The 24,037-nt window shown below is 42.8% G+C and overlaps 1 protein-coding gene across 1 annotated transcript in view; it reads right to left on the bottom strand.

The window, feature by feature from the left end:
- The window catches only part of LOC147712439 (uncharacterized), a 172,997-nt gene extending 150,517 nt beyond the window's left edge, over positions 1 to 22,480 (bottom strand). The window contains exon 1 of the mRNA XM_086923112.1: positions 22,349 to 22,480. Within this exon, the coding sequence (XP_086779238.1) occupies positions 22,349 to 22,353 (5 nt within the window). The 5' untranslated portion in view covers positions 22,354 to 22,480. The remainder of the gene's footprint in view (positions 1 to 22,348) is intronic.
- Positions 22,481 to 24,037: the final 1,557 nt, after the last annotated feature.

Raw genomic sequence — 24,037 nt, 5'->3', positions numbered from 1 at the left:
ACTGAGCTGCGTTGCAGAGAGGTGTAAAAAGGGGCATTGCCTAAGACCACCTCTCTCCAACGCAGCTCCATGTCACTAACTGGAGGTACCTGGTGGGCTAGTTGGGCCCAGGGACCCTCAGGAATCAAGGGGACTTAATCCCCCAATTTACAATCTGCCAGGGGCTGTATTTGCACACTTGACATATCAGGCCCCCCCTCCCTGCAGCACTGAACAAACAACCCCCTGGCGCGTTCTAAGTTGGGGGATTAAGTCCCCTTGGGGGCCAACTTGCCCATCAGGTACCTCCAATAAGTGCCACAGAGCTGCGTTGCAGAGTGGTGTAAAAAGGGGGCATGGCCTTGGACCACCTCTCTGCAACGCAGCTCCCTGGCACATACTGGAGGTACTTGGTGGGCTATTTGGCCCCCAGGGACCCTCAGTATCCAAGGGGAATTAATTCTCCAACTTACAACACGCCAAGGGGCGTGTTTGCAGAGTGCCTCTGATGCGATGACGACTTTTTTTTGTTTTGTTTTTTCAGAAGGGGGGCTGTGTGACCCTCCCTTCTTTTCCTATTTTTCGGGGTCCTGGGGACCCTATCCCCGAGGGCCTGAACCCCATTTTTTTTAAATTGGAGGGCGGCTGTGTGGCCCCCCTGCAGAGGCCAATTATCGCCCGAGGACCCCATACCCCAGGGCCTGGCCACCCTCCTTTTTTAATTCTATTTTTTTTTAAGAGAGTGGGCCACATGGCACTCCTCCCGAGGCCAATTATGGCCCTGGAGACCCCTTCCCCCGGGGCCTGGCCAGAATCTCATTTTTTTTATTTGGAGGGGAGCCGCGTGGCCCCCCTCCTAAGGTCCATTATGGCCCCAGGGACCCCATCCCCTTTGGGCGTCCTGTCCTTTTTAAAAATTTAATAATGGGAAGGGGAGCCGCATGGCCACCTCCCAGGCCACTTTTGGCCAAGGGGACCCCATCCCCCGGGGCCTGGCCTCTGCATTGCGGACCATGGGGAGAGCCCCAATTCCCCCACGGTCCCGCCACAACCCCGCCTCCTGTGGGAGCCAGCATTGATTTTCCACAAGGGGAGCAGCTTACATGCAGCTCCCCTTGTGGAAAAGCAATCTGGTTTGGATTTTGGAAGCAAGAGCAGTAGACCTGCTCTCGTTTCCAAAACCCAAACCAGTGTTTGCTATGACAGGGCCGGAGCCTCATGGCTCCTGCCCTTCCATAGCAAACAGCAGTTGGCTATGGGGTGGGCACCCCGAGACACTGCAGGAGGTGACCCTGGGGGGTGGCGGTCCATGAAGGGCTCCAGGAGGGGGCCGCGTGCCCCCCTCCCTACTATTACAAAGCCCCGGAGAAGTGGTGGTCCCCGGTGCTCGGATTTACATATTTAGTGCCCCGGGGAGGTGGTAGTCCCCGGTCATGTTGGGGGGCTTGAACCCCCCACACAGGTTTTAGTAAATAAAAGAGCCCCGGGGAGGGGATGTATGACGTTACATCGCGGGCACACTTATCGCGTGCATTAACATCGTGTCTAAGACATCGGCCCGACCATTATATCGTCAGCCAACACATCGCAGCCCTTTGCAACGCAATTGCATTGCTTCCTATTTGTCCGAACATCACTCCGCAGAACATCACGTCGCAGTCCAAAACAACGCGTTTATTGTTATTTGCCGCCTGAACCCGCCCCTACCCCTGACCCCCCCACCAGTTCCCCCAACACAAAATCTTCTATTTTTATATCTTTTTTCGGGGGTGTGTATTCATTTTCTAAATGGCTTGTAATGAAAGCGTGTATTTTTATAAATCTTAAATTTAAATCTTTTTAACAGTAAATGGGATGAGGGGGGGTGTATAAAAGGAGTGGCCCCCCTCCCTCCATCCATTTTGTAACCATATGCTACGGGTGTTTCCCGTAGCATATGGTTCCCCACTAGACCTCCGGTCACAACCTCAAGCTGATCCGCCAAAACCAGAGTGGGTCAGACTGTTAGAGCACTGAACTCACAAAAGAAGGGTGGGTCAGGCTGTTAGAGCTCTTAGCAGGATACTACAAAAACATTGTGCAAGGTTTTGACACCTCGGGCTTCCTAGTTAGCAACCTCTCTACCTTTACAGTTATTTACATGAGGAGCCTGTGCTTCAAAGACCCCTAAGTTCCAAGTGGCCCAAAGGGAACAAGCCAGCGCCTAACAATTTTATAACTAAAGCAATAACTTCAATGGGAAAACTTCATACTTTTATCCCTCTGCCATTTACCTGAGCACTGTTGTACAAGGCATGATGAGAAATGTGTCCTAAGGCCTGCTTTGGATCCTAACTTAAAAACATTAGCTTTTAGACCTAACACCTGGCACCTTTTCACAATAAAAGAGTGCATTTCTACTTGAATTTTAGTTCCATGTGGCCAAACACCCTTCCCAATAACGACGGGCACTGGAAATGCTGAGGACAAGTAACACAATGCGGTAGAATTTAGCACAAAACTGTTCAGTAAATACGCGCACAATGCAAGTGCAATTATCGGACAATCGCAAATTGGAAAATGTTGGACAGAAATGCATGTACTGTACTTTCCGGCATCAGCATTTAGGCGGCTGACTGCCCTAACATTTGGACTCTGCAACCCGAGCAGTTCGGATGCACCAGGCAATAACCAACAATATTCAGGGCATTAGTATATGACTTAAAACACAGAATGGGGTCAATTTAGAGATTAGCCACCAAGCCACCCACCCACCCATCCAGCCACCCATCCATCCATCCCGCATCCATCCATCATTCATGCATCCACCCACTCACCCATCCAACCCATGCACCCACCCACCCATCCACCCACCCATCCATCCTGCATCCATCCATCATTCACGTATCCATCCACCCATCCATCCATCATGCATCATCCCACGCATCCACCCAACAATCATTCATGCACCCACACATCCATTCATGCATCCATCCATCCATCCATCATGCATCCAGGCAACAATCATTCATCCATCCATAAAAAGCTGCGCATATCACCATAAAAAGTTGCACACAGCTTGTGACTGCTCGATCCCATCATCTCCAGAATTCCACCTCTTGGCATATGTAATCGTATTTGCGTGCGTGTGTTTTTAGTTATTACATCGTGCTTGTGTTTGCAGACAAAGCAGGCGTAATTCCCCGAGGCATTACATTTTATCAAAATACTTGTGTAGAGAAAGAAGGCTGTGTGTAAGTGCTTGTGTTTTTATAACATTTTATCAACGCACATTTCACATTTATAACATTTAGCAGGCATTACATTTTATCAAAGTTCGGGAATCGCGCCGTTGTCGCATGGCATTTCATCGTCCGTCATCGTCAGTAGCGTATTTGTAGCGTTGTAATCACATGCGATATTAATGGCATTGCGCCGTTGTCTCATGCGTTGTGAATGCATGCAATGCCATCGATCCTGCGATGTAAAAGTCATGGTGCGATCGCACCACAAGGTTTTGACATCGATGTAATGGGTGTTTCCCCCAGGGAGGTGGTGGTCCCCGGGGCTGCAGGGGCCCATGGGACCTGTCCCACCAGGGGACTTTCTTTAAATGAAGCACCAATAACGAGATTGCCCCAGGCCATGAAACATTGTTCCAATGAACGTGCTTCTCCGTGAAGTCACAGACTGCTCCTGGCAGCGGTCACTTGCTTGGCCCGATCTCTAGGTGGCCCGAGGCAGTCCAATACCTTGGAGAGAGGAGCCACATGTGCCAGCAATGCCCCGGACACCTGTAAGACGGGTCCTCTACCGTTTGGAATGTTGGCAGCCAATTAGAATGAAGCTCATGGTCGGGAGGGTTCGCAAACCCACCGCTGCCCCAGATATTGAAACTTTTTCTTTTTCTAATTTCACAGGAACTACAGAATGGTTTACACCATTTAACAAAAAGGATCTTTCTGAACTAAGATCTACCTTTTTGCCAAATTTGGTGTAATTCCGTTTAGCAGTTCGGGCTGTAACTTTGTCTAAAGTTTGCTATGGAAAATAACATGGGGAAAACGTATTTTGGGACCCCCTTTTTTCTCGGCCCCCGCTTGATGAATCACCCCAAAACTTTCAAGACAGGAGCTGAAAGGAGCGTGTCACTAGTTTTGAAAATTGCACGAAAATTCATCAACCGGCACCAACGGTATTGGGAAAACAAAAAACGCCTATCCTATGGAAACTAGATCCTAACTATAACTACCTACTGGCGACCACCAGTAGGTGATATATATGTACTTAAAAGGATGATTGAGGTATTAACAACACGTCTACACGTAAATCTGGTAGTTGTAACTAATGTATTGGATAATACATTAGTAATATATATGTACTTAAAAGGATGATTGAGGTATTAACAACACATCTACACGTAAATCTGGTAATTGTAACTAATGTATTGGAGAATAGAGAACACACAGAGAAGAAATTTCATCACACTAAGGCGGGGAACACTTTAACTAGAATGCCATCCAGAGCAATACTAAAACACCCTCCAAATCAAGTTTTAAATCGGAGTAAGAAGTACGATCTTAACACACTATCCCCCATCCAGTTTAAGGCACCATGTGACTAATATGCATGACCACTCTAGATTGCCCCGTTGCATCAACAAGTGCTAGGTACAAACATACACCCAGAAAATCAACTTACAAATAGGCCGGTACAATCTACACAGGGACCAGGATGGGAGTGTAGGGGTCCCGAATGGAAACAGGAATTCCACAAGGCAACTCACCAATCGACCCTTGGGAAACCAAACTCTTATAATGTGTTTCTTACCAATGTCCCAAGATTAAAGCTGATTAAAGCTGGGTACCAGGGAAGATAGGGAATCCCTCATACACAAAGTAACACATTGGATTAGAACTAAAAGTCTGTGCCTTTCTGTAATAAGATCCAATATAAAAAATGCTGAACTGAATACAGCAAGATGAGGGGGATATGGATGATGTAAATTGACATTTTACTCAAAAACCATAGCTGATAACTTAATACCTATGAATCTACGAACCCATTCTTCTTTTAACTCCAAAATCTGCTTCAGGCAGAACAAAACCTGTATAGACAGATGCAACATTACCATACAAGTTACAAAGGGGCAAAACAATCTTGAAGCCTTAGATTGACTAAACCAGGAGGTGAAATTGTATCCCACAGTGGGGGTATATTGTGTCCAATGGCTAGGAAGCAAGATGTAATTGAATTAGATGACCAACTTGGTTTGGAAGTAAGTCGTGAAGGGTACAACCGTGATATAAGCCAGGTAACTAATGCTCCTGAGTCAGAAGGGCTTAATTGCATTACTATTTTTGATCATTCTGCCAATAAGCCAACATACTCAACACCAGAATGTGTGAAGATGGTTTCTTGGAACATAGCTGGGCTAAAAAAAAACTCCAAAAACCTGATTGGCAGGATTATATTGATAATTTTGATTTTTGTACTTTGAGAGACTTGGGCGAGAGAGCCACTATATAAAGTAGGCTACAGAACATTCAGTATAGAGGCCCAACATTCAAATGGAGGAAGACCATCAGGTGGTCTTCTAATTTGGGTAAGAAATAATGTAAATGGAACTATAGAAATTGTACCCACTGATTCAAATGATATCCTGGGCTTAAAATTAAAGTTTCCAAATAAGTCTTGGATGTATTTTTTAACATATACATAAGATCAAGGGAGCGTTCAAAAGAATCACCATTATTAATACAGCACTTGGAAGAAGTCCTTGACTCCATTAAATCAAATGGGCCCATTATAGTTGGGGGCGAATTTAACTGCTGCTATGAACCTTTGTCGGGATTAGATACTAGTTTTGAGGAAGAAGATCTAGCAATAGGTATCCTGCTTCTTAGAATAGAAAAGACCTTGGGGTGTTCTGTCTCCGCAATGCAAGTATTTGATTTCACTATAGATAAAGGCCTAAGGTCTTGTAATGGAAGATCCCCCTCAGATCTTGAATGTTCAAATACCTTCTCGAGGGGTTCTTCTACATCCTGCATAGATTATATCATGATAAGTGTAGCCCATTGGGCCTATGTACAGGACTTTAAAGTCGATGATAGAAGAGAACATTACTATTTCCCACTGTGTTTAGATCTCACAGGAAAATGTTTTTGTTAACTCATCGATACAACCTGAACCAGACACAGAGATTATACAGCCCATAGTGACCAACACTAGGAAGGCAGTAAAATGGCCATCTATACTGGAACAAGCAGAACCTCTCACTCATATATATATCTTCTAACCCCTTTTTAAAAATCATGTTGTGATGTCATACCTATAACACAGATCCACCAGACGCTGGTAGAAAATATAAAACCTTACCTAACTAAATCCCAGACTGGGAAGATTATTCATAGGAATAAGATGTGGCTGTCCAATCCATGGTTTAACAAAGAATGTGCAATGGCTAAACAGCGCCTTATCAAGGCCTTACAATCCAAAGAGATAACCATGATTAGACATGAAAGAAATGCATATAATAAAATCTTGAAAATAGCCCGTAGAAATTAGGAAGATGCTAGTTGGGAGGACCTGATAATATCTTCAAAGGCCAGTGACCAGTACCTGTTCTGGCGGATTATTGCCCATGGTAGTAAAGTAATTAATCCGGTCCAAGATTCTAATTTAGATCCTTGCACATGGCAAAGACATTTCGCTACTTTATATGCCCCCACCAATCATACTGGACAGAGATTTTTCAGGTAGTATTGAGGGGCTCTTGACCTCAAATAAGATTGGACCATTACACTTCAGCATAGAAGACACCACACTTGCTATAGCTGCTATCAAGTCATCTAAAGCCCCAGGTCCCGATATGATACCAGTGGACCTTTTTAAACATGCACCTGAGGTGTGGGTCCCATATATAAATCTCCTATGCAATGAAATTTCCAGAGGGCAGCCCATTCCAGAATCCTGGAAGGGCGCGGAGATCGTCCCGATACATAAGAAAGGCAGTAGAGATGCTCCTGCAAACTACAGACCTATTAGTCTGATAGACATAATGCAAAAGGTTTATACCAAGCACATTTTAGACAAGCCAAATGACTGGATGAATGAAAAGGATTTACTTTCCCCATGCCAAGCAGTCTTTAGAAGGAAAACCAGTACTATAGATCAACTGTTTAGGCTTACATTATAGCCTGGAAATATACAAAGTTCAGATCTGGCCATTTATATGTTGCCTTTATCGATTTAAAGGCTGCATTTGATTCAATCCCTAGAGACTTATTATGGACAAATGTCTTGCAGCAGGGGGTACCAAAGGAGATTTTAGTCCAGCTGATAAGGCTGCATGAGGGCAATTTTGCAAAAGGCCACTGGGGTACAGGGGGAGAACTCACAGACGAGATACCAGTTAAGAGAGGTGTGCACCAGGGCTGTATCCTGGCGCCAACCTTGTTTCTCTTATATGTTAATGACATGATCCAGTTCCTCCAAAAATACCAACATGATTCCCAAAAACTAGGAGGGACTCATATCTGTGCGTTAACATTTGAAGACAACACAATCTTGCTGTCATAAACCCCAAAGGGCCTGCAACATCTTTTAAACACCATTGATGAATATTGTAAGTCAAAAGGCTTGGAAATAAACCCAGTTAAAACTAAATATATGTCCATTAGCCTCATTCCTATCAGAAAGTACTGGATTGTTTCAGGAAACCATGTCACTTCTGCCTGTCTGTCTACCACTTAGGATATGTTGGTACTGTGTGCCATTAAGTCCCAAGGAGGGAGGGACATTGTCATTGCTAAGTAACGGAAGGCTTGTGGTATACATGGGCAGAGTCTGGCATGGATGAGAGTGGCTGCATGTGACATATTATTTGTGTACCTTCTGGATTGGTATGTCTTTTAGTAGAATGGTTGCATGCATTTATAAGTTGTGAGGAGTTGGGTTGACATGTTGGAGAGTCATCAAATGCAAAAACTCAACAGGCTTGTAGTCAGATTACCCCAGGATTTTGTGGCATGGATTTGTAAATTTTGCACCACAAATGTAGGAATTTTGCATCATTTTAGCTGGACTTTTTTTTTGCTATTTTCAATGAAATAATACCCTCCTGAATGGTGTACCTCAAATTCCTTCCTATTTAAAAAATACAATCTACTGTTCATCTTTGAACTTTATAATGGAGATAATTTGAAATCAGTTTCCATCCCTGGCTACAAGATGTCCTCGTCCATAGTTTCCTACTAATACCTCAGTGAAAGTTATCCAAACACAATCTCTTGTTGGCTACTCCGTTTTTGTTTCTCATCTATGTTCAGACAGTGAAGTCACCCCCCTTCCCCATTCTTTCATCACTTCTTTCAGTTCACATTTTTTTTAAATATATTTTTGTAGGAAAAAGATGGCATTTGAAACGTCCCATTGAACCTTAACCGATTGCTAGTTCTCGCTTGCTTCCTAGTACAATAATCTGCATACAACAAAAAGAAACTTTAGGGGACCAAGAAATCTCTCTGTAGACCGAGATAACCACACAAGGGATGACTGCGGAAGCCCATCTATCACAAATGCTTTCACAAAAAAGTAATGCCGTCACACAAAGAAACAAAGTAGGTCAATGCTGTGTCACTCAGCTCCTTAGTCACAATGTAGTACAAATTCTTACACATCCATATTTTTAATTAGTCTCATATCCAGGTCACGAGTCGGGGGTACACGCGGGTAGAGGGCGTCCACCCACTTTTTTCTCATGGTGAACGCCATCCACCCTGCCAAGAATTTGGGCCCCACTGAATAATGTGTTGAACTCGTCCCGGTGTAACTTCCAAACACCGGGACACATTCAGCAGGGCCTGCAAATTGTCTGCTTTCCTTCTGCAACATGTTAACAACAAGCAACAATGTGCAGGAGGGGAAAGGACTTTCTTATTTTAGACTCCTGCTGGTCCCACAACAAAGGCCAAATTTGAGGGGTCATCAGGCCTCCACTTGGCTGGGAGCAGTCAGGCACCTCACACCTGATGCAAATGAAGCATAGGGGAAACAAAGCCTCACACCTTGTTAGTACTTCACGAGAGGCAGCTTTTCATTTTGTTCAGTCCCTGTTTAGGAGATATGCATGCACTGTAAGAATATCAGATGTGTTGGTCTTTCCCAGTATTTACAACAAAACAAGTTGCATTTATAAGCTTACTTATTCTGAGGAGGCGTTGAAATAATTTTAGGTACAACTATTTTTTCTTGTACAGCCTTACTCATCCCAGAGCGCTTTACATCAACACATGCATATTACATGTACAATAAATGATATGTTTGTAAATGAATGTACAGGAAGTGTTACAAAAAACTGGGGGATTGCAAGGTGTAGAAGTCACATAACATCTTCCATAGCTTACTGTGCTATTATCCTCGCAATGTGCTCAAACATACTCATGATAGACCTGCTAAACATTTATGTGAGGGCTTTATATCTGATGTCACTTCTAGTGATGCAACGTGCTGTAAAGTCGTGGCTTGTGATGCCACTTTCTATGCGGTGAATTCCTGTGATGCCATGTGAGATGTCAAGTACTGTGATGTTGTGCGCCGTGAAGTCATGCACCTCGATGTTGCGCGTATATTTGGAAGAGTGAACCTGTGCAAGGAGGGCATGACACAGTTGAAGTTGGATCTTAGATTTAAAGCTGTTCCAAACAGGGGCCCCCAAAATACGTTTTGGCCCAGGGCTCACAAAATCCCTAAGATGTCCTTATCCCTGCATGAGATTTCGGGCCCGATGTAGGTAAATCTACATTTACCACTTCATAAATACCGAATCATACCGAATCAGTATTTATGAAGTGGTAAATTAGAGGGGGGGAGATGTAGGTATTTCAGATTCGGTAAATACCGAATCTGTAAGATTCGGTATTTACCGATTCTGTAAATACCGATTCGGTATCCCCCATTGCTTCCTATGGGCCTTGAAGCCCATAGGAATCAATGGGCATTACCGAATCGGTAATTACCGATTCGGTAATTACCGATTTGTGCAAGGGTGCAGGGGGTGTCACTTTGACACCCTCTAGCACCCCCAAAACAGGCATGTGAGCCATGTGGCACACAGACGTGCCCTAAGGGCATGTCTGTCTGTCACATGGCATAGGTGTGCATGCACACATGTGCATGCACACCAGGATTCGGTATTTTAACACCCAATTGGATTGGGTGTTAAAATACCGAATCTGAAGGGCCTGTGGGACAGAAAGTAGTCCCACCTACATCCCAAATTTAAAAATCGGTAAAATTACCGATTCGGTATTTTTGCGATTCGGTAATTTTACCGAATCGGTAAAATACCGAATCGGACAAAAAAAGGTCCCCTACATCTCAGTAGGCCAAATACCGGTCAGAAACGGCCGAAAGCGTCCGTTTCCAACCGGTATTTGATACCTACATCGGGCCCTTCATCCTTTAAAACTGCACAACCACAGGCTGAAAGAGCGAAAGGCTTGAGATTGAAAAGAGTTATGGTACATATTTACCATTTTTAAGAAAGTGGGGTTCTGCTGCATCAGAATAAAACGGTAAAGCAAGCATAACCCTACCACACTTTTATATATTATTTGTGTGTCTGGTTAGGGGTCTGTACATCTTCTTTGTACACTTCAAATTTTGTGTTAGTGGTGAGACGTTTGTCACTATTTGTGTTTTTTCACATCACTATTCTCACGTCTGCACTATTATCTTCCTTAGTGCACTTTTGTCTTTTCACATAGAGAGAGTGGCCAATGATGAGAAGTGGGTATACCGGTAATTACTAACCGGGAACCCCCTCGGGTGGTGCTACTGTGAGGTACTCTCTCTATCTTTCACACTTTTCTGGTGGATGAAGTAAGAGTGGTACTGTGTGATTTTTGGTATTTTTACACACATCCTAACCTTTGGATTTATGTCATTGACAAATCCCTGGGGACATTAACAAGGAGGGGTCCCTACTCCTGGTGGTTTTTGATGTGGATGTGTATACATATAGGTGAGGCTCTAATTGTTTAAACACTGTATGAGTGGGGGGCTGCCTTACCTACCCCCTTCCCCCTATACCCCCAAGTGATTGTTCTGAAAGAGCGAAAGGAACAAAATGTACTTTCCGTCTCTGGCCACAAGATGTCCTCACTTCCAAAAAGTTGGGGATTGAGAGAAGGAAAATATCTGCAAATTCTTCATATTTCGAGGGGAACTTTGTAAAGAGCGTGTTTTTTTTATATAATGCCGATTTCTCGATTTCTTTTTAAAATCGCAAAATCATGGCGGGTCCATGAAATAAGACAGTAAACTTATAACACGTGAAGGCTTATCACTCTCTGGCTTACCAGATAGTAGAAAATGGGATAATGGAGACTTCAGTACTTGATCTATGGAGTAGGGCTGTGCCACAGCTCCTCATTCAAGTCAGAGCGTAGACGTCCCTGAATTCTCATGTATCCGGGACGGCAAAAGAACGTTTATTCCCTCCCACTGGTTCAGCCAGCAGTGTTTTGCCTCATTTGCTTACCTGCCTGCTCTCTATGGAAGATGGGAGAACCTCTAGGCATAGTTAGCAGAGAAGTAGTGGTCCAATACCAACCACTGTTAAACCACCAAGGACCTTACTAGGGCCTAACACGACTGATTATGGTGTACGTGTGGACACAATGTGAAAATGCACATTTCTGGGATCCAGCTTTCCAGATGGTTGGGGTTCGGTCCAACTTTTAATAAAGCACATGCTGGTACACCTCTGTGCTCTTTCTGTATAGGGATGCACCAGTATTAAAGTATGTTACATAGCAAACAACATGGAAGTCTTACTCTTTAGCTATACACAGTTCTAGGACTCACAGAACCATTGTAATTGCCTTTGCATTTATATAGCGCTTACTACCCCTAACGAGGCGTCAAATCACTTTTTTGGCGAGTAGCACGCTACTCAGGAACCCATAAAGGATTAGTGTTGAATTAGTATAGTGAACATTTAAAGTAATTTGAGTGGTGGATATTAGTCAGTTATTTGGATTGGGAAGGATAAAAGAGGGAAAAAGGGTTGCATTTATATAGCGCTTGTTAACCTCGATGGAGTGTTGAAGCGCTTTTTTGATGAGTAGCGCACTACTCCATAGCCCATTAAAAGATTAATGTTGAATTAGTATAGTGAAATATGAAAGTAATTTAACCATGCAAAGGTACTGTTCTAATGAGCTAAAATGTTGGGATGCTAATGACCCAAACTCATATAACTTCACCTGTGCTATCATGTGGTAAACAGGTCAGTACTAAGTGCAACACACCAATATGCACAATAGGTGTGTGACGTCAGTTCTCTGAGATGTATGTGACTCAGACGCAAGTGACCAATCCCTGTGCCTAATATTGACTGTTGTGCACGGCACAACAGAAGCAAAGAGCTCCTTTGAGCTCACTGAATTAAGAATCAAAGCTTTGAGCTTGTTACAGAGAAGGGACGTCTGCCCGTTCGCAACTTTGATGATACAGAAGCAACCCAATTGCAAGAGTTAGCCAAGTGTCCATTTTTGCCATAGGGACTGTGGACGTTGCCTGGATGATGGACAGTTTATGGTGGAGAACCTGATCCAATGATCTCGAAGAAAAACTAGACAGGGAACTGCAGGCCGATTCAGGCAGCACCAGCCAGCCCCTGCCACCCCCTGAGGAGGCGGAGGGGCTGTGATGCTTGTGTTTGGTGCAGGAGCGCCTAAATCCAGCTGAATACAGTGACTGACAAGTGGGAAACGCCATATACCCTTGGAGGCTTGGGCAAGACAATAACAGGTAACTGTGCCTACAAGGGATTTTGTTCAAAACACTCAGTTGGTTATTTCCAATCAATTACTTGTTTGTCAAGTCCCTAATGGTGACCGACTATTGAGCAATCTAAACGAAGAGTGAGATGTTAAACCAGTCCCTTATGTCTGGTAAAATACTAAATGTGTACCAAAAAAGGGGGGTGACTTAAAAACAATTCCAGGTCACAGACACCAGAACAGCCTAAAAATTAGGCACACAATTTTGTTATAATCATGCTCAATGCTGAAGGGAATCTTATTGGCACCACTTACAAAGTCCAGAATCTCCAAATTGTTTTGTGGCTCCAAACGTGTACCGTTGGAACATCGTACGCCATTTGATGTTCCAGCGTTACACGTTTGGAACCACAAAGCAATTTGGAGATTCTGGACTTTGTAGGTGGCGCCAATAAGCATTGTGCCTGATTATAACGAAATTATGTGCCTAATTGTTAGGCTGTTCCGGGGTCTGTGACCTGGACTTGTTTTTAAGTAGCCCCCTTTTTTGGTACACATTTAGTATTTTACCAGACATAAACAACTGTTTTAACATCTCACTCTTCGTCCTGAAGATGGTCTAATGGACTTATTTGCCAAGAAAGACCGAAACATCGACAAACTCATCTAATTCCTCAGCACCTTTTTTGTTCAGGAATTGTTTTCTGCTGTTTTCAGATTCATGTCCTATGTTATATCATTTGGAATAGATGTTTACACTTATGATTTGAAGGTTCATTCTGCTGTACAAAATGTAATATCCTCTATCATGGTGTTTTGTTATTACCTTTCGTATCCCTTCCTGATTAGTTCACATTAATTTTGTTTACAGCTTGAAGAATACATTCATGTGTAACGAAATAGTTTACCACGGATTATTCATTTTATAGAAATATATTGATGTTTAGATTGCTCAATACTCAGTCACCATTTGGGACTTCACCAACAAGTAATTTATTGGAAATAACCAACTGAGTGTTTTGAACAAAATCCCTAGAAGGCACAGTTAACTGTTATTTAAACTAGCTGAGGCTTGCAGCTGCGCGGGACACGAGCGGGCCTGCCCGGGCTCAGCCCGGGTGAAGACGGGCCTGTCTTAGCCCATCATAGACCGGAAGAGGTTGGGCTGGGACAACCCCCTGAGAATTTTCTTTGGACACTCTGGAGCATGGTTAAGGACAGTTAGTGCCAACTCCATTCATCACAGGTACTTTGCATCTGCCTTTTACTCCTTATTTTGTGTACATTTGTTTGGAGGCTTGAAGTCTTTTATTACTGCCTTCACCTTGATTCAGTCTGTTGCATCCTCTGAGTATGGGCAAAAAGAAGGGATCCTGTGGCGCTACCAGTATGCTACCCCTACCCCGTACTCGCTCTACAATTAACAACTATTTGACCTGGGCCATTGACATGATAACAAATTAAATGAGGATGGTAGAGTGGCTTTTTTCTCTTACCCCTGAGTAGCTTGCCTTAATTGGCCTCTTGTCCCAAACTGATATTCATAGCCCAACAGATCCCCCTCCCCCCCCCCGGTTGAGTACACCTAGTGCTGTTGTCATAGGTCCTTCCGTCTGACCACCCGGTTATGCTCACTCAAGGGAGAAATGTCAACCTATCAAAGGTTTGATGGTCTGCCTGGAGGGTGCGTCCTCAATAAAAGAAAAAAGAAGCTGAGTCTATTGATACTGAGCACAGCCCTACTGGCATGGAGGAGAGTGATCACCACTGTGAGACTGGTTCAGAGGGTAGTCCAAAACCCAACTGTAGGAGGAAAAATGTTAAAAATAAATATCCAGAAGCAAAAACTAGAAAGGTTCCCCCTAAAATATCCAGTAATGAGGAGGTGTTGCCAGAACCTGCTGCTGCTGAGAATAACTGGGATCTACTGAGTGGTTGGTTAGGTGACTTACTGGAGGTTAACTGTGCCTCATAATTGACTGTCTGATTCACATAGAAGCTAAATTAGCAGAGCTACCAACATCTAGGGCATGTACCTGTTCTCAGGTTACCCAAAGGATTTCTATTCTCCTTTAATTCGTCCTCCTAACTATAGGGGAGAGGGGGTTGTTGATACCCAGGCTTCTGTCTCTGACACTGGCCCAGATCCTATTGAAGAGATAGCTGGGAGCAAGAAAGTGAAGTCTATATCAGGGATAAACAAGTTGTCCAGCAATCATAAACATGTGACCCAGCCTGGTTGTGCTCCTGGTAATTGATTTGCCTCCCGCGTCTGCTCCCTACTTTATCATGCCGGTGAATGTACCCAGTCTCTCAGCTGGCAAGATGGAAACAACAAGGGGCCTTATGAACAAATGGTACTTTCGCTGAGCAAGAATATGACTGGATACTGGGACAAATCTAACAAGATATTGTTGGCAAGATGCTTGGGAGGGGTTGACGGGATGGGCACAGGATACAAGGGCAATGACGTTATGGTCAAGTTTCATAACCGGTGGGTTGTAAAGGACATTTTTTGCCAAGCCAGTGTAGGTATGGTTAAAACTAGCTCTGTTAAGATAGGGCTACTCACTTTCTTCTATAAGCACCACGCTACTTCACAACATAATCTTTAGGGGGTAGTCGCCTCAAAAAGTGTTTTTTCTGGTATTCCTTTCGAACCAATAGTACCCTTGAAAAATAGATTCACAGTGTTGTCTGGATTGGAGGACAATGATTGAAGCCCGCATAAGCGAGAGATTATTGACACCCTTGAAGAGGGTGGAGCATCCCCTTGGGCAACCCTGCAACTCTAATGATCCCCATCTCAGTACAGATCAAAGTCCCAAAAGGTCGGTAGCAAGTGTATCAATGGAAGAAGGTGGTCCAGACCGTGCATGCATTACATTTTTAAGTTGAAATTTAGCAGGAATAATCCCAAAAAATGTCATTAAAGACTGCCAACTTTTTATCTTGAATTATGATATCGTTTTTATGCAGGAAACCTGGGTCGTAAAAGAGATAGCATTTAACAGTTTTACTTGATTTAGTCTGCCAGCTGTATCATCTCCAGCGGGAAGAGCCAAAAGGGGTCTTTCAACCTTGTTTAAAGTAAATATTGGTTGTTCGATTTTTCCCTTCTTTCTGGACCAGGGGAGGTGCAGGTCTTTTGCCTCAGCTGGAATGATGCATTTAATATTTATATGGTTAATTTTTACAATAATAATTTCAACAGCAAGGGCGATTGTAATTTTCAGGGCCTTTTCGCTGTAATTGATATGCTGATGGATAAAGAGGCTTGGGCAGAATGCCCCCTAAATTTGATTGGGGCAGGTGATTTTAATGCTAAAATAGGGTATCTACCATATTTACCATCAACCACCTTTGATCCTGTTATCCGTGAAGCAGATCACAACATGATGGATACTGGGGGGGGGGGGGGGGGGGGGGGGGGCTCTATTCCCTTTACTGGCTGTACGAGGCTTGGTCGATAAGAGCAATAACCACAATGGGTGTAACATCCCAACCTTTATAGGGAGGGGGATGGAGAGCACCTTAGGCGATATCTTTTCCTTCTGGAGTACGTCCTCTATTAGTAAAAGCAGGGAGATACTTCCTCAGATTTATAGTGATTACAAACAGATTGCCGCACAATTACTGACTCCATTTGCGAACAATAAGGACAAGTTACTACCGCCTCCAGGTTTTAACATCAAAGGATGCAGGGCGTAAATTGGTTTGGCGAACCACGAATCGGAAGTACATTATGTCACAAGTAGTTCATAATAGCACGGCCTTGGTGAATAGTTGCAATTTGGAAATTTGCAATCCGGCCCTTATTTTAACGTATTTAAACTTTTTTACTCACTTTGCAAACTTTTACTGTGGATAAAGGCGAAGTAATCCAGGCCTATTACCCAGCCTTGTCATCAAGTTAAATCATGGTTCAACAAGGAATGCAGGTCAGCCAACGCATCCCTATGTAGGGCCTTAAAGCAGTCCCCGAGAGACAAGAGTGCCATTATAGCTAGCTGAAAACAGACCATAAAGGAGGAGAAATGGAAATCTGTTGTTAGTGCTTACCAACTAAAAGAGTAACGGCCTTCTGCAAAGCTGTGTTATCTGTTTTATCTCCTCTATTACACCAAGATAAACTAATGGTCCATATTGTGGGTGAGGCTTGGTTGGTGCACTTTGCTAGGATGTATTTTAATGACAGTGGTGATGTGGATGTGTTCCAGCCACTGGTCCCACTGGGTCAAAAATTGGAGTTTAGCAATGAAGAAGCTTTAAAAGCAATTTTAACAGTAGATGTATGTCAAATGTCAGATGTCAGATACTTTTATATAGCGCACTTATCACCAAAAGAGGTCTCAAGGCGCTTTGCAGAAGAGAGGCATTGACCAACCTGAGACCATTGACCATTGACCAATGAGAAGGCCTCACATCCTGATGGTGTTCCACTTGATCTGTTTAGGGAGGACCCATGGTTTTGGACTCCTGTTCTCATTTTTGTTTTTAACTCTACTAGTGGCATGGGTGTGGCCAGCTCATAGCGCACTTAAATCATAGTCTCCATTTTCAAAAAAGGAAATGTGCATGACGTTAAATGCTACAGCCTAACATCACTCTTAGATTCCAACATAATAATTATTGAGATGGTAGATCTGGATCGCCTACTTGACTGGACTAATAAAAATAGAATACTTGCTACAAGTCAATATGGGCTTAGAAAGGGGCCTGGGACTATTGGACAGAGCCTCAATCTTTAGCTAATTGTGGCAAGATACAAGTTTGTAAAGGGTTTTTTAACATATTTGGCATTTACGGACCTGTCAAGCGCCTTTGACTGCGTTTCTAGAGTAAAGCTGTGGACCATTTTAAAGAGGATGGGTGTTGACGAGGGGCTGATCTTATTTTTAGGACATTTACATCATGATCTAAAGGCAACAGTTAGATATGGCAGTGCAGGGGAATGTACAAACTCTTTTAGCATCAAGCAGGGGGGTGCGAAAAGGTTGCGTGCTTGTCCCAATTTTTTTCCTACTACTGCATCGCTTGCTATGTCCATTGGCAAAAAACCTATTGCCCCTATCCTTGAGCTATATGAACGGAAATGCGAGCCAATTTTAACATATGGAATGGGTATCTGGGGATGTAGGGATGTTCATGTAATCCAGACAGAAGAGAATAGATTCTGTCACCGGCTATTAGGCATTCCTCTGTCAACCCTGCATTTCCCATTGCTCCTGGAACTTGGCTGTGTGTATGTACAAGACTCTATCAATGCCGCCCCCCTGGCTCTTTGGTGCTCAATTTGGATCAATAAAAAGCGGAGCTCAATCAGGCAGTCATCAGAGATTGCTTATCTTGTGTCCAAGGATTGCCCATACCATCGTTAAAATACATTAAAGATTACTTTATGGCACTGGGTTGAGCTCATTTGTTTGAGCACTCCGCGACCATCCTGAAAAAAGATACAAAATTAGGTTCTGGAGTGTTTCTGTAAGAATAAACAAGTTAGCAGGGAATTAAAGGAAGTGTCCAAACCTTCAGTCTGAGACCACTACATTATCCAAATGGCACCCACTATTGCCCCATATTTATTATATGTGGCAAATATTAATGAGAGGACACTGTTGGCAAGGTTCAGGTTAGGTTCCTTTCCCTGGCTAATATGTTTTCCCTTAGGTTAGTATTCTTCTGCCGCAATTTGCACCTGTCCAAATGATGAGCAATCTAGTCAAACTATTTTACACTTTGCGTTTCTTTGTCAATTTTATCTGCCATTTACAAGAAAATTAGTATTACCCCTTTTACGTAGGCATACATTCTCCAAATGTAAAGCAGCTTTATTGTACCTGTTGCAACTCAATGATCACAGTGTATGCCATGCAGTTGTTAGTTATCTGATGAGTATTCTAACGAAAAGAAGCAGCATGTTGTTTTAACGAAATCATTTTTATATCCTTTTTCTTTTTCAGTGTAGTGGGCTATATACTGTAAATTGGAAATTGTGTTTCACGCATCCTTTACCCTATCCGTTACATTGTTTTAGTAGATTCTATTCTTTCGGATTCAAGTAGTAGTAGTAGAAATTGTAAATTAATATACAACCCCCTTTTTTATTGTAGATGTTTTTAATACAAGAGTTTGTAATTACATACTTTTTATCATTGTATGTATGTGTGTATATTTTATGATCTGCTTCTGCGAGATCGAATAAAGATGAATTGAATTGAATTGATTTATATGTCAATTTATATTGCATGTAATGAATATGCCATGTTGTTAATTGCAGCCATTTTGTGTGCCGATGATATACTTAGGTTTACACTACACTCACACTTCTGACATATTCAACCTCCTTTTCATATTGGCCACTCCATCACCAGCCACGGTGTGGGGCTGTGCTGGTGACGGAATAGTTCCGTCACGGCCCGGCCGCCGCGTCTGCGTGGTGCTGATTCCGCGCCTGCGCTGAGCGTTCAATTGAGCGGGCGGGCCGTGACGAAACCATTCCGTCACAAGCACAGCGCCACCACGGCTCGTGACTTAGTGGTTCCGTCACAAGCATGGTGGCGCTGCGCGGCCCTACCTGCCCCCTAGCGTCGCAGCAGAATTACCGCCGCGGCCAAGGGGTTAATGAGAATATCCAGCACTGCTGAGACCCCACAGTCTGAGTTTCGGTTTCTGTGACATGTATCTTTCCATTGCTACTTATGGGATCAGAATGTATAAAAAGTAGAGGGGTTTGGGAGGGGGCAGCATTACATGTTCAGTCTCCCAGGAGGTGAAGCAAATTTTGGCCTTAATAAGCAAATTTTAGACTTCATGTAAGTGTGGAACCTTGAATTTATTTCAGGTGTTGAACAGTAAAAGCTTATGCAAAAAACTGGTGAGGGGGAGAAACTTAGATTCATTTAGCACATGGATAACAAAATAGTCCACTCAGTGATTTTATTTGTTAACTTAAATAGCACAGTAGAAAACAGGCATAATAGCATTAAGAAAATCAGTGGGAATGTTCTGCACATTTGAGTGTTCTGTACTTATTTACACATTCTAACAGAGCTCACTTTAGCTTAGGTGCAGCGTCTGGATAGAATGGGTGGTCTGAAGTGTTGTGATAGATATGGCTACTCAGTTGTAGATGCACTAGCTGAGCTACCTCAGGGTGCAGTTGGGGTTTACATAGCCCCAGCACTTGACTCCTGTATGGAAGTAGAGCTCAAGTTCCGGAGTATAGTGAAGTGATTTGAGTGGTGCATAGGGTAGTCAGTTATTTGGATAGAGAATGATAGCGGAGTGATACAAGAGGGGCGACAAAAGGCTTGCATTTATATAGCTCTTGCTACTCCTGATGGGGTGTTGAAGTGATTTTTCTGATAAGCAATACAGTACACGTTAGAACCCATAATGAGGTAGGTTGCAATTTACGTCCCATCAGGAATCACAGGGATGGTGGTTTAATGCGGTCACCAGACTACCATGTCTGTAATGCAATGAGTTTAAGAAGGAAAAAAATAAACTTTGAAGTTTCATTTTTTCAGAGTCAGCAGTAGTCCATGGGACCACTGCCTGCTCTTAAAATATTTTCCCCCTTCTCTAAGTGGAAACGGTCCCATTGGGACCCCTCATTTGCAAATGGGTTGCCACCTACTTCAAGGAGCCGGTAAATACAAATGTTTTGCAACCGGAAATCGGTCACAAAACATTAACATATACCATTCAGATTGGGTATTTGGAAGGGAACGCTCAAAACAGCCTGTGATATCTGTCTATGTGATTATGTAATGCTATGTTATGCTTCCCCCTGCGTGGGTGCTGCATTCCACCCCGAAAGTAGATTTTTAAGCTTTGAATGCCACAGTTCAAATGAAGCTGTGGACTCAGCTTGGTAGATGGAGTTTCTCTTATCCTGAATTAAAGCACTCTTAACTTAATCTACACTTCCAGGATCCTGTTAGAGACCCGTTTCTGCCACATTTGGTGAGGATGGGATGCCTCAAGAGTGCCTTCAACAGAAAAGAGAAACTTCATCCAAGAAACTCAGTCCCCAGCTACAGTCATCACGTAGGGTGAAGCGTACAAAAGCGCTACATATTCACATAGACATATATCATAATGCCCCTTCCAAATACTGAACTGTAGATCCACATTGGAATTCAGGAAGGTGTCACCAAATCACAATTTGCGCTATGACCATTTGTAAAAGCATTTTTGCGGTCAGAAATAGTCAGTTCAACCCGTTTCAAACCACGAAAGTGATGTGTACTCATGGTCCCAGGTGAGGTTGGGAGTTGCACTAGCATTGGAAATAGAACTATCAAGCTTGGAGACTTCAGGCAATAAAAACAAAGGAGTAGGCATTGAGAAATATCCTATTAGCAAACCATTGGTGACCCAACATTGTGAACAAATGTAACATCTTGAAGCCAGTACTTGTTCTACCGGGTAGCTCCTAAAACACGAGTCTTTCATGTCAAATATTAGCATATTGTACGACTCTAAAGCAAACTGATTATCTTTTTGGAAGTCCTATATCTGCACGTGTACACAATTAGAACTTACATTGCGATTGTATAGTTTGCTGGATAGGACAGTGCCTGTGTACGTTTGTGTGTGTGGTGTAAAGTAGATGCTTCAATGAAACATTATCAAAGCCTTTAAATTAATATTTAACTTATTGTTGGCAACTTCAAATATATATATAATATATATATATATATATATATATATATATATATATATATATATATATATATATATATATATATATATATATATTTATATATACTTCAATGTTTCTAACAACTGTAAATCAATGTAAGAATCTACATTAATCACGATATTAACTGAAAATATTTGAACATTACTACAAATAGAATTCAGTCTCCCTTACTCAATGCATTTTCCAATTCAAGTTGATTATTAATGAATATCTTTACTAATCGAATCGTCCTGAACCAACTTTGAAATGTACATTCCTAACTGCCCTGCAATGTATTTTATAAATGATCCCCAGGTAATATTGCATGACAAAGATATCCGAGCACTTCTACAAAACCAATAAGCATCAAATGTTTACAGCTTTTCATCTTGGCAAAATAGTGTAGCATTGACGCACTGTGCCGTAATGAAGATTTAACCCATGTGTTATTCTTACCCCAACAGGTCTAAAGCAAACTGAAAATGATATTGGGAAGGTACAAAAACATCTAGCTCCAATAACCCTACATCGCGTACTACAAACCCTACAAAGCTCATTGTAGTTAAATTAAGAACAAGGCTGAGCTAGTCCTTGTTACTACATGTTCGACAGTCTGTAGGGTATGATGCTTAGATTCAATCCACGTAGCTCAGTGCGAGTGTTTTTTCATCATCTAAGATATTTGTTAAATTATAGTGTGGGAGTACTCGAGATGTTTTAGGATCCTATAAAACCCCAAATAAACCCATAACTTAAACACCATTTATTCACGATGCAAATCTTACTCAACGGATTGCTTCCACACTTCTCACTGTGCCTGTGGATGTGCTTTTAAGGATCTTTGGCTGGTCGACACCAGTTCAGCTTGGAAGGAGAACGCTAGTAATATAGGATTATTACTTACCCCATGGTTACCAGTGTTTACCTCCGCTGCTTTCCAGGGAGCTTCTCCAAGGGTCTTGTGTCGCTCTCTGACCCTCTGAAGAAATGCCCTTGTGCATTTCACTTTTTATCCCAAATGCTTATCATGTCATAAGTTGCAAGAATGCCATTGGGTAGAAATAACATGAAGTGGGCGTGGTAGCAGGAGGGGATTCAGGTGGTTACATTCCTGGCACCGGATCCAATGGACTATGTGTTGAGTGTGGTGGAGGCTGTTGCGCCCCCAATGTTTTTTACAAAGCATGTGCTTCTTCAGCACCTTTGAAGCCATTTTGCTGACATTAACGCGCTATTCAACCTCAGCTCAGTCCATACTACCTGACCTCGGTAAGCAAAAGCCTATCATTTGGTGACCTGCCAGTGAATAAAACAAACATGCCACATCGCCAGTTAAGAGAGCAGGAGGCGGAAAGAGAGGAAGGACATGGAAAGAAGAGACATTTAGTGACAGGACATCCCAGCAGAATATGGTTTTCTGTGTGTTTTGGATTATCATTAAGATGTAACCTCTGGAGCACATGTGAGAAAATAACCAAGTAAAAGGAAATGCACAACTTGACAGAGCAGACTTAGACCCGATATAGAGTTTGCAACATATTCTAATTGCCATTAAAGATTTTGACAACAACCAGGTCACCATTGTACGGCTGATTTCAATATCGCAGTCACTTTGGCATGCTTCAAAATTAATATACCAGCAGAAATAACCCTCTGATTGTTGAAATACAGAAGAAATCCTACCCGATTCCTCACCGGAACGGAGGGAAAATCCCACAGAAAATGACCCTTTATCGCACCCTAAATACAGAGATTAGGACAGGCTTTTACAGTTCCAATACGTATTGTTAACGTTTTCTGACTAAACAACAATTATCATGCACACCACCAAGTGTTTCAGACACTCTTTGCTAGATCTTAACAAGTTCAAGATCTACCTAGCACTATCACGTGAGACGGGGGGTTTCCCCACTAACCAGGACTCTGGGTATTCAGTCTACCACCGAAAGATGGCCTTTCAAGCTTCCTTGATCTTCACGGCACGTGCAGCACTAATGCCGGCACCAAGGAGATGGTGAGAAGGTTGAGTCAAGATACAGTGTAATAGAGGTCCAATAGTTGAAATAAAGATATAGGGCCATATGTATCATCCTGACCATTTGCGATTTCTAAATAGCGATTCTTAAGGAATCGCTATTTAGAAATCGCAAAATGGTATGTATGTAGGAAATCGCTTCTTTTTGGCGATTCCTTAACATTCCTAAATTGCGATTAGCAAATTGCTAATCGCAACTTTCCCATTCATTTCTATGGGCCAGGAGGCCCATAGGAATGAAGGGAAATTTGCGATTAGCAATTTGCTAATCGCAATTTAGGAATATTTTCAAGGGTGCAGGGGTGTCACAAGAACACCCTGCTGCACCCCTGAAAATGACATGTGTTGGCATATGGCGCCCATATCGCGAAATGGTATGTATGTAGGAAATCGGTTCTTTTTGGCGATTCCTTAACATTCCTAAATTGCGATTAGCAAATTGCTAATCGCAACTTTCCCATTCATTTCTATGGGCCAGGAGGCCCATAGGAATGAAGGGAAATTTGCGATTAGCAATTTGCTAATCGCAATTTAGGAATATTTTCAAGGGTGCAGGGG

The sequence above is a fragment of the Lissotriton vulgaris genome, chromosome 5 (genome assembly GCF_964263255.1).
Source record: "Lissotriton vulgaris chromosome 5, aLisVul1.2, whole genome shotgun sequence".
NCBI classification, from domain to species: domain Eukaryota; kingdom Metazoa; phylum Chordata; class Amphibia; order Caudata; family Salamandridae; genus Lissotriton; species Lissotriton vulgaris.
Note: the sequence above shows the minus strand (reverse complement) of the source record. Positions and strands in the feature narration are given on the sequence as shown.